The following is a 12,599-nucleotide window of genomic DNA, read 5'->3' as shown; positions in this document are numbered from 1 at the left end:
GTAATGGCAAAAAAAAGTTTTGGTTCTGCCAATATAAACTATATATTATAAGAATATGATACTCTATATATTCTAATCAATTTTATTTTAAATTATAGTATTTTCATTTTAAATTGTAGTCATTGTATTAGATTGTGTGTTTTTGTGAACTGAATAGTGTTCGTGAGGACGATAACCGCAAACCAGTGAACCACAGAATAGACGGGGTTATTCTGACCAATGTTTTGATAAGCGGTTAACTGGTTTTTGTCTAAATACTCTTTCCGTAACATAGATCAAAAAAGTTTCTAATCAGCGGTTTTTTTTCTGTCGGCAGTGTTACCTTTTTCTGATCGTGATTCTTCTGAAGAATATCCTGTTGGATTCTACGGCTTGGATTCCACACCAACAAATTTCTAGTCACTTGACTATACCTGAGTGTTGTTACTTCAGCAATAGACTGATCAATATAATAGAATCTAGGCATCTAAATATAAAGTTCTATTCTTCTGCACATAGGCTTATCATCTCATCGTCGTCATCATCTTCTGGAAGCGGAGCCACACAGTACTTCAAAGGAATCACAAACACCTAAAATGGGCATTTTTTTTTGTCTCGTTTTTCTCCAGTTCTATTCGTATTTTCTCATTTTCTCCCAGAAATGAACACCTACAGTTATGTCGTCGGTGGACGCGCTGCCTCCACTGTTCATCGTCCATCGATGTCCGTTGCTGCCGCTCGGGTAACCCCTTGCAGCGCTTGCCAACTCCTGAGCTGCCATACTGTACCTAAAATTCCCGGCAAATATGAGTAAATATATATCCATATAAGAAGTCTTGCTGGTAAACATCCGCTAAGAGTACCGAGAGTGTTCGGTCTGTTCCGTGGCAGAAAGTAAAGAGCGTACGATCATGCCGGCTTCCTCATTGCTCAACACATCCCACAATCCATCTGAGCCAATAATAAGTACGTCTTTATCTGTCAAGGCATCCAAGCTGCGCAAGTCGAACACACGAACCTGCAATCACTACAGTCTTTCCGTTCCAGTCATTTCACTGCATTCAATTTTTTTCAAATAGCTAAAGGCATCAGCCCACAAATCTGAGGTGGTACGGATTTCAGGTGGAGTACGGGATTTTAGATTATGGAGAGGTGGGTGATTCCGTCCATTTCTTGCTAATTGGCGTAAAAAACGGCCAGGAAGATGTGGCGTATGCACACGGCTGGCGCGCTCCAATCGAACTCGCGGTAGAAAATAGCGCGCCGGAACGCTCGAGACTGTATCTTCCGGGCCCTTTTTACGGCAATTAGGAAGAAATGGACGGAATCATCCCCTCTCTCTAATCTACTATATCTCCCTTATAAGAATACCCCACCTGAAATCCGTACCACCTCAGATTCGTGGGGTGATGCCTTTAATAATAAAAACAGCAACTTATATAAGCAATTCACTTTTGCTGTATTTGATACCAGTTGATACCAACTCATTGTGAAAACAGGAAAGAACTGTGAATTTCCAGCATGATTAATTTGTAAAATTTCCAATTGAGTAGATTCAACAATCATATTCCTTAGCTGCCAAATACCTCCTATCTCTACTCTGGGATTCTTCCTATTTCGACGTTCAACCCTTTCAAAAACACCTCGTTATTCCTAGCTTCCATTATTTAAATATAAACTTCTGATCTCTCAATCAATTTCTATAAAATGTTCATGTGAAACTTTACTATAGTTGGGTCAAACGACAAGACGTTAGTTGCGGTAACGTAAGCGGCTGCTCGTGAAGCGTTGCGGTAAAGCGTACCAGTTAGGATCGTAGGCGGACCCTTGTTGGCACCACACACTGCAATTCGCGATGGTCCTACCTCGATCGAAAGCGCCAGCTCAACCGCGCCGCCTCGAGCGCAGCCGCTTATGCAACTGCGTCGGGCTTCATGTCGTTTTACCCTATGTCTCACATTTGAGTTGCTGAAAATTCGTGGTACTAAAAAGCAACACATTTCTCCTCGGATTGCATGCACTCAAGTTTTCGGCAATTCCAGAAAAGTAAAGTAAAAGTCTATGGTGCGTGAATGAAGACGAAGACGTGTACTGAGACTGGAACTCACCTCTGGAACGGAGGAGAGGAAAGGTTTGATCGGTAGATGATCATCAACGGTGTATAGATGATGGTCTCCAAATCCACGAGAGACTCCAATAGTGTTGAGAAGACGTCTCTGGAAGAACAAAATTGCTGTTAGAAGAAACATTTGTTAAGGGATAGCAAAAACAAATAGAACTTGATAGTATCGAGGGAGTTTTTGTTACACAAACATTTGTCATTAATGATAAAAAAGAACGGATGCACCTTTCTTGAAGATTCGCTTATTAACGGTGGTTTAAGATCGCAATCCTTCACAGTTTTCGAAGCCCAGCCATCCATGAACCAGTCCCTTAACTTTGTTTATTTATACTAGTTAAAGATCCTGGCAAATCTTGTGTTTCAAAGTACCTGAATAAAACTCTAGTTTTTAGGTCCTTCTTTGTGAGTGCTCGAGAGTACTCAAGTCGAGAAAAACAGTTTCCAATCAATTCTGGATTCTGATATGCCTACAAGATAATAGAAATTGTTTGCTGGCCATTCAAGAAGAAAACGTCAACGGAAATAGTACAAGTGTTTGTAGTCGCTTTCGTTCCGTGGCGGGAGTGAAATCAGAACTAAGCGCTTTTGATCCTTCGTCTGTCACCAACACAGCACGACAGTCACCCGCATTTGCTGTAAACACAAAGCAGTTATTTAAAATTGACAATTTTGCGAGTAGTGAAAAAAAATCATCTTGGTCGCGCAAGGTTACTGATTCCTTTTTCTCTCCAAAGCGGCACCTTCTGAGGTTCCTACTCATATATTCCTCCATGTTCAAGAACTTCTCTGCCAGAAAGTGCGACATACCCGTGACCGTATTCTTATGATCTCTACTTTCCGGAAGGCATAAGTAGGGCGACAGCAATTTTCTGCGTGAACGCTAATCTTTGGAATTCTTGCATAGACACGTTGCGTTTATCTCCGCCATTGAGTTCTGGTGGTTCTTGAGTGGAAGTGAATTCAGGTACAAGCAATTGTCTACAACTAAGTTCTTTCAAGATATTAGAACAAGGAATAAGTAAATTCCCTGTTCGCTGTGCTCAGAATCCCTTTAATTCTTACGAAGAAGAAAGAAGAGCGCGGCAAACAAATAAGTCCGTTGCACCACAATGACAATTGAATCAATATTTTAGTTTTTTCGAGAGACATGCTTTAGTGGTTGTGGAGATATTTTTCACAGATCGCGGATATCTACCACAGAACAAGCAGTAGAATTCGTAAGGAAGACGTTGCCCTTGACACGTTCATGGACACCCGGTGTTCACATTTTCCGTTTTGGTCGTTCTGTAAGTGATAGCTGCTCCTTAGAGTGAATTCAGAAATTATAAGCAGCGATAGTGATGATGTTCTACAATTGAGTTTGTTCAAGAAACTAGAGCAAGGGATAAGCACTTATTTACTAAAGACACGGACAGCAACGATTTTGGAGAGGAAGAGCTGTTGAGGTAGCATGAACCTGTAGGCGTTGTGTTTCATTGGATTATTGTAGTAGAATTGTGAACACTTTTAATATCAAAATATTGTGTTCGTTGACTCTTGTCACATTTGTCGGCTGATCGCTGACGTAGGGTTCCTGCGTAAGGTTACGGAGCATGCCAAACTCGGCGTCTTTCTTTCTAAAGAAAGTGTAAGTGGTTTAGTTTGTATTCAGCCGAGCGAGGACCGGTATTTGATTGCGAATTGACTAACGGTGAAGGAAGACTTAATTTTGGCAATGCTTAGAATAACCAAAGAACCGAGACCGGTCCCTAGTGGAAATCAGTTGAGCATCGACCCGCTGTAGATTTGCCGGTGAGAAGTTTCGTGTGACAATTCAACGGGTAACGAAGAGCCCATCTTAGATGCGGCTCAGGAAAGTGTGACGTAGGGCGGCTGAGGAAATCCCGCATCATTGATCCACAACTTATGCAATAGAATATAATCCAATAGTTATTTGTTTTATTGCTTTGGTAACCTCAGGAGTCATAGTAATCTCAAAAGTTCCTCATCAATCTCAACAGTTGTACCTCATCCAGTTATTTACCGACACCGCATTCGTTATTTGGATAAACCCACCTCTGTTGGCAATGAGAACGGTTTATACTGTGCATGTATTCCATTTGGTACTACTTCGTGTGGTTGTTTGGGAATGTATAACCATGTAGACCAACATCGTACTTTCAGGCAGCAAGTTTGGCCTCCGTATCCAGAGGTTGCTGGTGAAACCTTGCGCAAGGGAAATCTCAGGAAACGTCCGGTCATAAGGACTGCGCAAAGTTCCTTTTTTAGGCTTTACAGAGCTCCTTATGACTCGATAGGGCGACCTCTTGTGACGGAGATAACTTCTTACTGTTATTCATGGATCTGGAGTACAGCATAGCTCGCAGGGGGGGAAATTTGAAATGAAGTCCTACTTAAAGGCAGCATACCACGAATCTGAGGTGGTGCGGATTTCAGGTGTATTTATACACGGGATAGTAGATTAAGGAGAGGGGTGTGATTCCGTCCCTTTGTTTCTAATTGCCGTAAAAGAACGGCCTGGAAAATGCAGCGCGTGCACAAGGCTGACGCGCTCCAATCGAACTCTTTGTGGAAAATAGTGCGCCGGAACGCTCGATGCCGTATCTTTCGGGCCGTTTTCTGCGGCAATTAGGAAGAAATGGACGGAATCACTCTTCTCTCAATAATCTAGAATCCCATATACGAATACTCCATCGGAAATCCGTACCACTCCACACTCGTGGGGTGATGCCTTTAAGATACGTATCAGGGCTGTTAAGACGGTTGAACGAAGCATGTCTTAGAAACGGTAAGCTAGCAAAACAACTAAGGACAACTTGTGCAAAAGTTTAGTGTGGTTAAGTTTGTTAATATTAATTTCTTCGCAATCACGTGAATCTCTCCTTACTCGACAGAAAAAGAAAAGACTTTTTGGTCTTTGGCAGAACTTGACTTGAGCCCAGTACATGCTCATTGTGTCACCTTCAACACTACATAAAACTCACCAACGAATAATTTGCCGAGAAATACGAGAACGGCGATAGCTGCACACCCACCGGAAATTCGCCATGTCTGTTTATCCTCAGCGATTTGCGAATCCTTAATGAGTAACGTGTTGGTGAACATCGCAACGATTAATATGCATGCGAAAACTTACCATATCTACAAACGCCGCCTCTAAAGCACCGATAACCAATTCATCGCATCGAACTGGCACAGAATCAATCTGAAACCTTGCAGCATCAATCAATTAAGTGCTGAAATCGACATTGCAGTAACATTTCTAAGGTAACATATCACGAAATGGACGATGTTGGGATTCAGGACGATGTTGGAATTCCTCCGAGAAAGACAGAGTTACGAGCAAACTAAAGTAATTGAGAGCGACTGCACAGAGATGGCGCGTTGCAAGGTGTCTCGTAAGAAAATCCGGATAGGAAGGCTATTTCCCGTTTTCCAGCTATTTTTGAGGGGGAATGGACCGTAGTCACCCCTCCCCCCTCTTCCTCCTTATTCGTAGCCTACACCCCAACCACGACTTTTCCTGGGTAGATCCCAACCCTCAATTTCGTGGTATGCTGCCTCTGAGGGTAGGATGAAAGACTGAAATGAAGAATTAGCCTTAATCATTGAGCAAAAAAACCTTATTTGGTATTAATCGCTTTGACCTCATGCCTACTGTATATATTACGGTCGGCGACGGATTTGCTTGAATGCATTTTGTTCTTCTTCAACTCCTTTCCAGTCGAACGCGCTTCTGCATTGCTTCGACAAAAAGAAATCTAGTAGCAAATTTGGAACCTTCATATGAAATCATGAACGAAGTAGAGGTGTACAAGAGATCCAGTTGAGCTTATGAAGAAGCAGTTAATAGGGTAGGGATGTGTGACAGGAAATAATGTCCGAATTTATAGGTTATAAGAATTTTTATTTACTTTTAATTATTTATTTATGATTATCGTGGATTTCACTGGAGACACGCAAGATTGTCACCCAGCTTTTCTGAGAAATCTCGAAAATTTGCATGAAACAAACAGTTCCAATATACTGTACCTTACTAATGCTGTAAGAGGAATCCGAGTGTCCTCGTCCCGATAGTAAAGTCTCATTCCTGTCAAGATGTATAATGGATTCCAATACGTCACCTAGTCGAGTCTGAATAAGTGGAAATTCAGTTATCCAGGAAAAAAAAACCTTGAAAAAATAAAATTTCTTACTTTAACATGTTCATGCAGGCATTTACTAGCCACTAGTGCTGCACCAGGGCCAGCGTGTCCATCAAATATTGCAAAAAATGCTGCTTCTGCTCTTGCAGAGGCTACAGAACCGGGCTAAATGTGCAACGGTCATGCGCGAAAATCAGCTTAAAAACATCACCCCACGAATCTGGTGTGGTATAGATTTTCGTTGGAGTTTACTTATATCGGGTCGTAGATTATGTATACAGGGATGGTTCCGCTCATATTTCCCTGCATCACTGTAAAAGGACGGCTTGGGAATGCGGTTCCCTACGATGTCCCCTATCGCATCACGCCACCTTTGTGTCCCGCCCTCGCCTGCGATTCGTCGAATGAATTGAATTGCTTATCGAAACATCCGAATGAATTTTTAACAAATTGCAAGCAGGGGCGGGGCGCAAGGGTGACGCGTTGCAATAGAGTACGTCACAGGGAACCACATTCCGAAGCCGTCTGTTTCCAGTGATGCAGGGAGAGATGAGCGGAACCACCCTACATTCATAATCTACGACCCGATATAGGTATACTCCTTACGAAAATACATACCACACCGGATTCGTGGGTTGATGCCTTTAAATTGCAAGTTCCATATCTCCAGTGCAGCATTTTGGTGGAATTATTCCTTCGAAATGTAGTTAATGCACAAAGAGAAATTCATGACCTAATAACCTACAGTACTACCGCCACTCGGAGACATCAAATCATCGTCATCCTTCGAGGAATTCTTTCCAGATGAATTGCTGAAAAAGAAATCCTGTAATGGCCAGCTCGCTTCAGGTATTTGGCACAATTAAGAAAATGGAATTAACGTTAGAAAGAATACGTGCCTTGATTAGCATAAACGCATGAAAACTCACTGATTTTGGCAATGTTCCAGCTCTTTGGCTTCCTCAGCTTCATATCCTTGTTGAACTAAAGTCATTATCCTAGCGGACGCTTGGTCTTCGTTTTGAAGAGTTTTTCCTGTACTCACAAAACGTGTAAGTGCCATACAATGAAATAAACTTTGAGTGACGTTGAGTATTATTGTGAACAATTCATTGTTTTAAAGCTTATTCCCTCGAGACACATCTAGAAGTTGTCCTCTTCCAGCAAACATATATGTTAGGTATTTAATTGTGTGTTCACTCTTCATTTATTTGTTGGTTTTCTGTTCATTGTGGTGTTCATTTGATCATGTGATACATCTAACGAGCAGAACTAAAATAAGACAAAAAATTGAAATTTTGCTAATTTGTTTGTGCTAGGAAAATGATCTGGTTTAATCTTTTTTAAGCTCCATTAAGATAAATTATACTAAAAATCATCTGATTTTTTCAATCACAAACGAAAATCTCCTGATTAAAGGTATCACCCCACGAATCTGAGGTGGTACGGATTTCAGGTGGAGTATTCGTATACGAGATAGTAGATTATGGAGAGGGGGGAGGGGTGATGCCGTCCACTTCTTTCTAATTGCCGTAAAAATCAAACCGGAAGATGCGGCACGTGCACAAGGCTGGCGCGCTCCAGTCGAACCCCTTGTAGAAAATAGTGCGCCAGAACGCCCGAAGCCGTATCTCCCGGGCTGTTTTTTACGGCAATCAGGAAGGAATAGACGGAATCACCCTTCTCTTCATAATCTACGATCCCGTATACGAATACTCCACCTGAAATCCGTGCCACCTCAGATTCGTGGGGTGATGCCTTTAATGAAGTGGTTCCATAAAAAAACAGGTCTAAGCACGATATACCGTACTCCAGATCAACTTGGAAACATTTTCTTTCAAATCTTAGTTTTCTCACCTGCATTCACCACTTCCGCATATCCTGCATACAGCGGCATTCTAGACGGATATTTAGGGCACAGTACCGGCCGAATACATTGATCAGCCGAAAGTGTGATTTCATCTTCGGAAAAATACAGAAATTCGGGCCGAGAATATGGATAAGGGAGTTTCTCCACCAGTGCTGAATTAGATCAAAGTAATCAACGAATTAGCTTAAGTTGAGATACGTTTCAAATCAAACATACATGGAATTAGCCCGCCTATGAATTTCGCATCGGCAACATCCACAACCATGCCCACTTTCGACGGTTTCGTCCGTTCTGTTGCCTCAGCGACTCTAGTGACGGCTGAGACTACTCGTGAGGCTAAGTCCATACCCTTAAAAACAAAACACTTTAATTTAAGGACTTAAAAATCCAAAGACACCAGTCTTTTTCTGCAATAGCAATACATGTGAATATAATAATATTAGGCTGGCAACTGATTTCTTTTGCACTTTGCAACACTTCATTTACAAACTGTTTACTCGCAAACAACAACTTTTCAATCGCCTACGTATCCTCCATCGGTATCGACGGCATGTTGCCAACGTCCAAGCAATTTGTAGATCCCTCGTAGAAATCCGGAGAACTGCGATCAAAGAACGACTGATGGTCCATTTTGAGCTCATCCTCGTCAACGAAGTGGCGTCCTTCCAGATAATAAACCAGAGATTGGAACAAATGGTAGTCGGACGGGGAAATATTCGAACTGTGGCGGATGGAAAGGATGATCCAGTCGAGACTTTATTGACTTGTCTGAGTCAGCCTCGCCACATATGGGCGGGCGTCGTGCAAAAAGAAGACCCTCCAAATTTGCAGCCACAGCAACAAAGCATGATCTTCTTGAACTCCAGTTGATTCCTTCGATTTCTTGAACGGGACGAAGGAATAGCACCACCACAATCAGCCATCAAGGGTGAGTGTTAAGGATGGAATATGAAGTAGTTAGGATAAACTAATAATCCATAGTATTGAGCTAACAAGAAAACTAAATAAATTCCTAGAATTAAATCTCTAAAATGTAACAGAAATTTGCTGCGAGCCCAATATTTAAAAGTTTCTAGAACGACTCAAAATCACCACAAATGAAAGAAAAAAAGCAAAAGAGAAACGAATCACGAACTGAGATGGATGGAGGTGAAGCAGACAAATATAATACATACCTAGAAAGCTCACACAGAAAAGAAATAACAATAGGCAACATAACAATTAATATTGGAGGTAAGAACAACAACAGATCGAGGCTATCTCCCTTCTGATAGTCTACGTCATCACGGAAATGCAGTCATGGGAGTTTTTCTAGAAATTGTCTTTTTTCGCCTTAGAAAAAATGGCTTCTACTGCCTTTTTTTCTAAGAAGAAAAGAGACAATTTCTATATCTGTTTTGATTATATAGCCTCAAAGGGTTTAGACCAAATTTATTGTCAACATAGATCAATTGAGACTGTGCGCGTATGAATATTAGATGATTTCGAGAATAATGACTGCTTTCGCTATGCAAGATAATTTAAAGGAAATTATTGAGGGATGAGAAAGATAGAAAGCTGCTCCTTGTTAATATAACAACGTTAAAAAACAAATAAACCCAATTCCAATTTCTTGTGCGGTAATATCCCTTCAAAAAAATTCTTATGAACAAAATCTGCAAATATGAATAGAGAACTTTTTAGACCTCACCATACGAACGCGGACATGAGTGGAATTTTTGCAAAAAAAAAAAGTAAAATTGCATAAAACTCCCCTAACTCATAAAATGGACATGTTGGATGTGTCTTACCACATTCTAGCTTTCTAAAATGCCTTTTTTTCAAGGAGGAATTTACTGGAAATAGAAACCGAAAACACTAACATCTCACCGGTAAACTCAATAATTCATCTGGACAGTGCCAGATACCACAGTTTGAAATTCAAATTTTGAAAACAAGCTGGAGAGGATTAGCAATACATATGATGAGAAACAAATGTGTGCATGCGCCAATCAATGCACTATTGCTTTTTAACGAGGACAAATCTCCAAAAAAAAAAACACGAGGTGAACTTATTTGCAGCAATTGTGCTTTTGAGGCCGTCATTATGAGCCACGAAAAAAATCGGTAGGCACGTGTCTATTTACTACGAGAATCAACTTGTCTTCTACAGTAGGAACGAGTTGAGACCACATATGGTTTGATATCTCACGCTGGTAAAATCTCATGAACTGAACGAGAACAAAAAATATACAACTGCTATTCAGTTTCCCTGATTCCCTCTTTGGAACCTGGGCAAACTAAATAATTTCAATTGCAGAAAATGGAGTAATTAGCTAGGAGTAGAATAGAATTCAAATATCGTCTTGTTGTTCTCGAGTAAGTTTGATGTACTGCGATTGTTCATTCAAAATTCTGAATCATCTTCAAGTCCGCTGAAATGTGTTTCGAGCCTAAGCATGAAAGGAGAAAGATCATCCGATTTGAACGATCGAACTCTTTTGGCAGCGGTTGGAGCGGATCAGGGTCCGATCACAGTGGTCGCTAAAAAGTATAAAGGTGAAAACGTCTGCCGTTAATCAATCACCTTGGATGCGCCGCCACGTTCACTCCAATTTAGAATCGTTTGAGGTTTACGAACATCTAACTGGCCTATACAATGACTTGCGGGGTTTAGCCGATGTGCCAAGTCAGTGTTTTTATGTTGCCACGCAAGCCTGGTACCAAATTTTCGACCCCGAAAGGATGAAAGGCTTGGTGAACACTAGGGCGGATTCGAACCTTCGATGGAACGTGCAGACAACAGAACCTCTTACCGACTGCGCTACACCCCCGCCCCACCAACTTCTGAGCTGTCTGTTTGTTTACAACAACAATTACCAGCCAAAAACTTCCTAGCAAGTTGTTTTTGGATCGGCCCAGTTAATTACTTGTTCCAGTTGTTTTTAGCAATTGTCTATTTGCAGCCTTTTGACAGGGCAGCAGTCTGCTACCGCAATCCGCACCCAGCGCAATGCTGACACATCCCAAAGCAGAATAAAGGATAAAGTGTCTGGCGTTAATCAATCCGCATGGGACACGTTAACTTCAATGAGGCTAGTGAGGGTCTACCCTCGATCGAAGCCGCTGGCTTCAACGGGCCACTTCGAGCGCTGCCGCTTACGCAACCGAACCGATCTTCAAATCGTTTTGACTCAACTGTATAAGCCCTAACCGGAAGGACTGCGCTTGTTTCAAATCACCGCCTACTGCGCCTGCTCCGACCATTTCCCGTGCTTTCGCTTTCGTCTAAATGTAAACGCCGAAAAAAATACAACTACATGACCCGGATACATGTTTTCTTGTTTTGCCAACAATGTTTTAGTGAAATTTTGCTTATTCTCTGCTGTTTCGACGACCTAGTATTCATAAAAGACCAATCTCGCCTACTAGCAGGATTGATGAACCGCCGCGTTCTTACAAATTGCCACCCAAGTATAGCAGGGTCAAAACGACATGAAACACGGTGCAATTGCGTACACGGCTTCTCTCGAGGCGGTGCGGTGGAACGTAGCGGTTAGGAGCAAACCCTTGCTGACACCACCCATCGCTGCAGTTTGCGATGGTCCAACTGCTGCCTTCACCGCGTCGTTTCGAGCACAAATGCACGTGCTTCATGTCGTTTTGACTCGACTATAAGTGCTCATTTTCTCGAATAAAAGGACGATAAGTAATGTTAAAAGTACATGCGAAAATAACAGCGAAAGGGAAGCTTCCAGGATTAGCAAATGCCTAATAACTTCATTCGTTACTGAATAAACATAGACCACATCATAATTTTGTTTGGAAATTGAATGCAAATGAAATTTTGTTGCAGAAAAATCGATGCATTTTGCAAGAGATTGACGTAACGCATTGTTGATATTTTAGCTCTGAGGTTTTATGAAGCAATAATATTCCTGAATGTTCCTGAGAAGTTCACCATTTGAAAGTAGAGGCTGTGGTTTCAACAAATAAAATCAGGCAATTCCCAAAATCCTATCCCAAACTCAGAATGAAAAACAACTAGTTTCTTCAATTTAGGAACTATTTCTACGTATAGGTTCAGGCAAAAAAAAAACGACGAGAACTCCTCACGTAGATCTTTCTGATCCTAAGATATTTAAAATGGTTTCAGCTATCCACGAGATTTACAAGATATAAAACATGAACATACTGTTCGGAAAACATGAACATACTGTTTTATATTTTATATGTTCTACTCTCAGAAAGAGGCTCTCAGAAATACGCGAACTTCGTCACATGACCTCAGCATGCGGTTCACAAGGGGTCCTCGAGCAAAAAGTGATAATGCCCGAAAGCGATTTGTGTCGCCGGTCTTAAACAGAAGCGGCGGTGGTCCTGGGCAGCGCGAGACTCCTTTCCGCTTCCCTCGTCAGAGTGTTTCACTCACTATAAATGTAGTTCTTAGTTCCAAAACCGACTTGAAATGAAAGGATCAGGTGGGTGAATGAAGTTGTGGTTG

At 41.6% G+C, this 12,599-nt stretch overlaps 1 protein-coding gene across 2 annotated transcripts; it reads right to left on the bottom strand.

Annotated features, from left to right (window-relative positions):
- Positions 1–480: 480 nt before the first annotated feature.
- RB195_000757 (uncharacterized protein) lies at positions 481–11,362 on the bottom strand (the record flags this gene model as incomplete). 2 transcript variants are annotated; one of them, XM_064197260.1, is made up of 17 exons in its annotated part: positions 481–570; positions 653–767; positions 843–997; positions 2,088–2,195; positions 2,327–2,411; positions 2,471–2,568; positions 2,631–2,734; positions 5,086–5,179; positions 5,238–5,306; positions 6,134–6,235; positions 6,298–6,411; positions 6,992–7,058; positions 7,176–7,281; positions 8,104–8,268; positions 8,333–8,465; positions 8,643–8,698; positions 11,269–11,362. In XM_064197260.1, 17 exons carry the CDS (start codon positions 11,360–11,362, stop codon positions 481–483), a joined length of 1,755 nt encoding a protein of 584 aa, XP_064053140.1. The 2 variants fall into 2 exon arrangements, with proteins under 2 accessions (XP_064053140.1, XP_064053141.1); XM_064197259.1 differs by lacking the exons at positions 8,643–8,698; positions 11,269–11,362 and having other exon boundaries at positions 8,333–8,462.
- Positions 11,363–12,599: the final 1,237 nt, after the last annotated feature.

This window comes from Necator americanus, chromosome IV, assembly GCF_031761385.1.
Source record: "Necator americanus strain Aroian chromosome IV, whole genome shotgun sequence".
Lineage (NCBI taxonomy): Eukaryota > Metazoa > Nematoda > Chromadorea > Rhabditida > Ancylostomatidae > Necator > Necator americanus.
The sequence above is the reverse complement of the archived record's forward strand: the minus strand, read 5'-3'. Positions and strand labels throughout refer to the sequence as shown.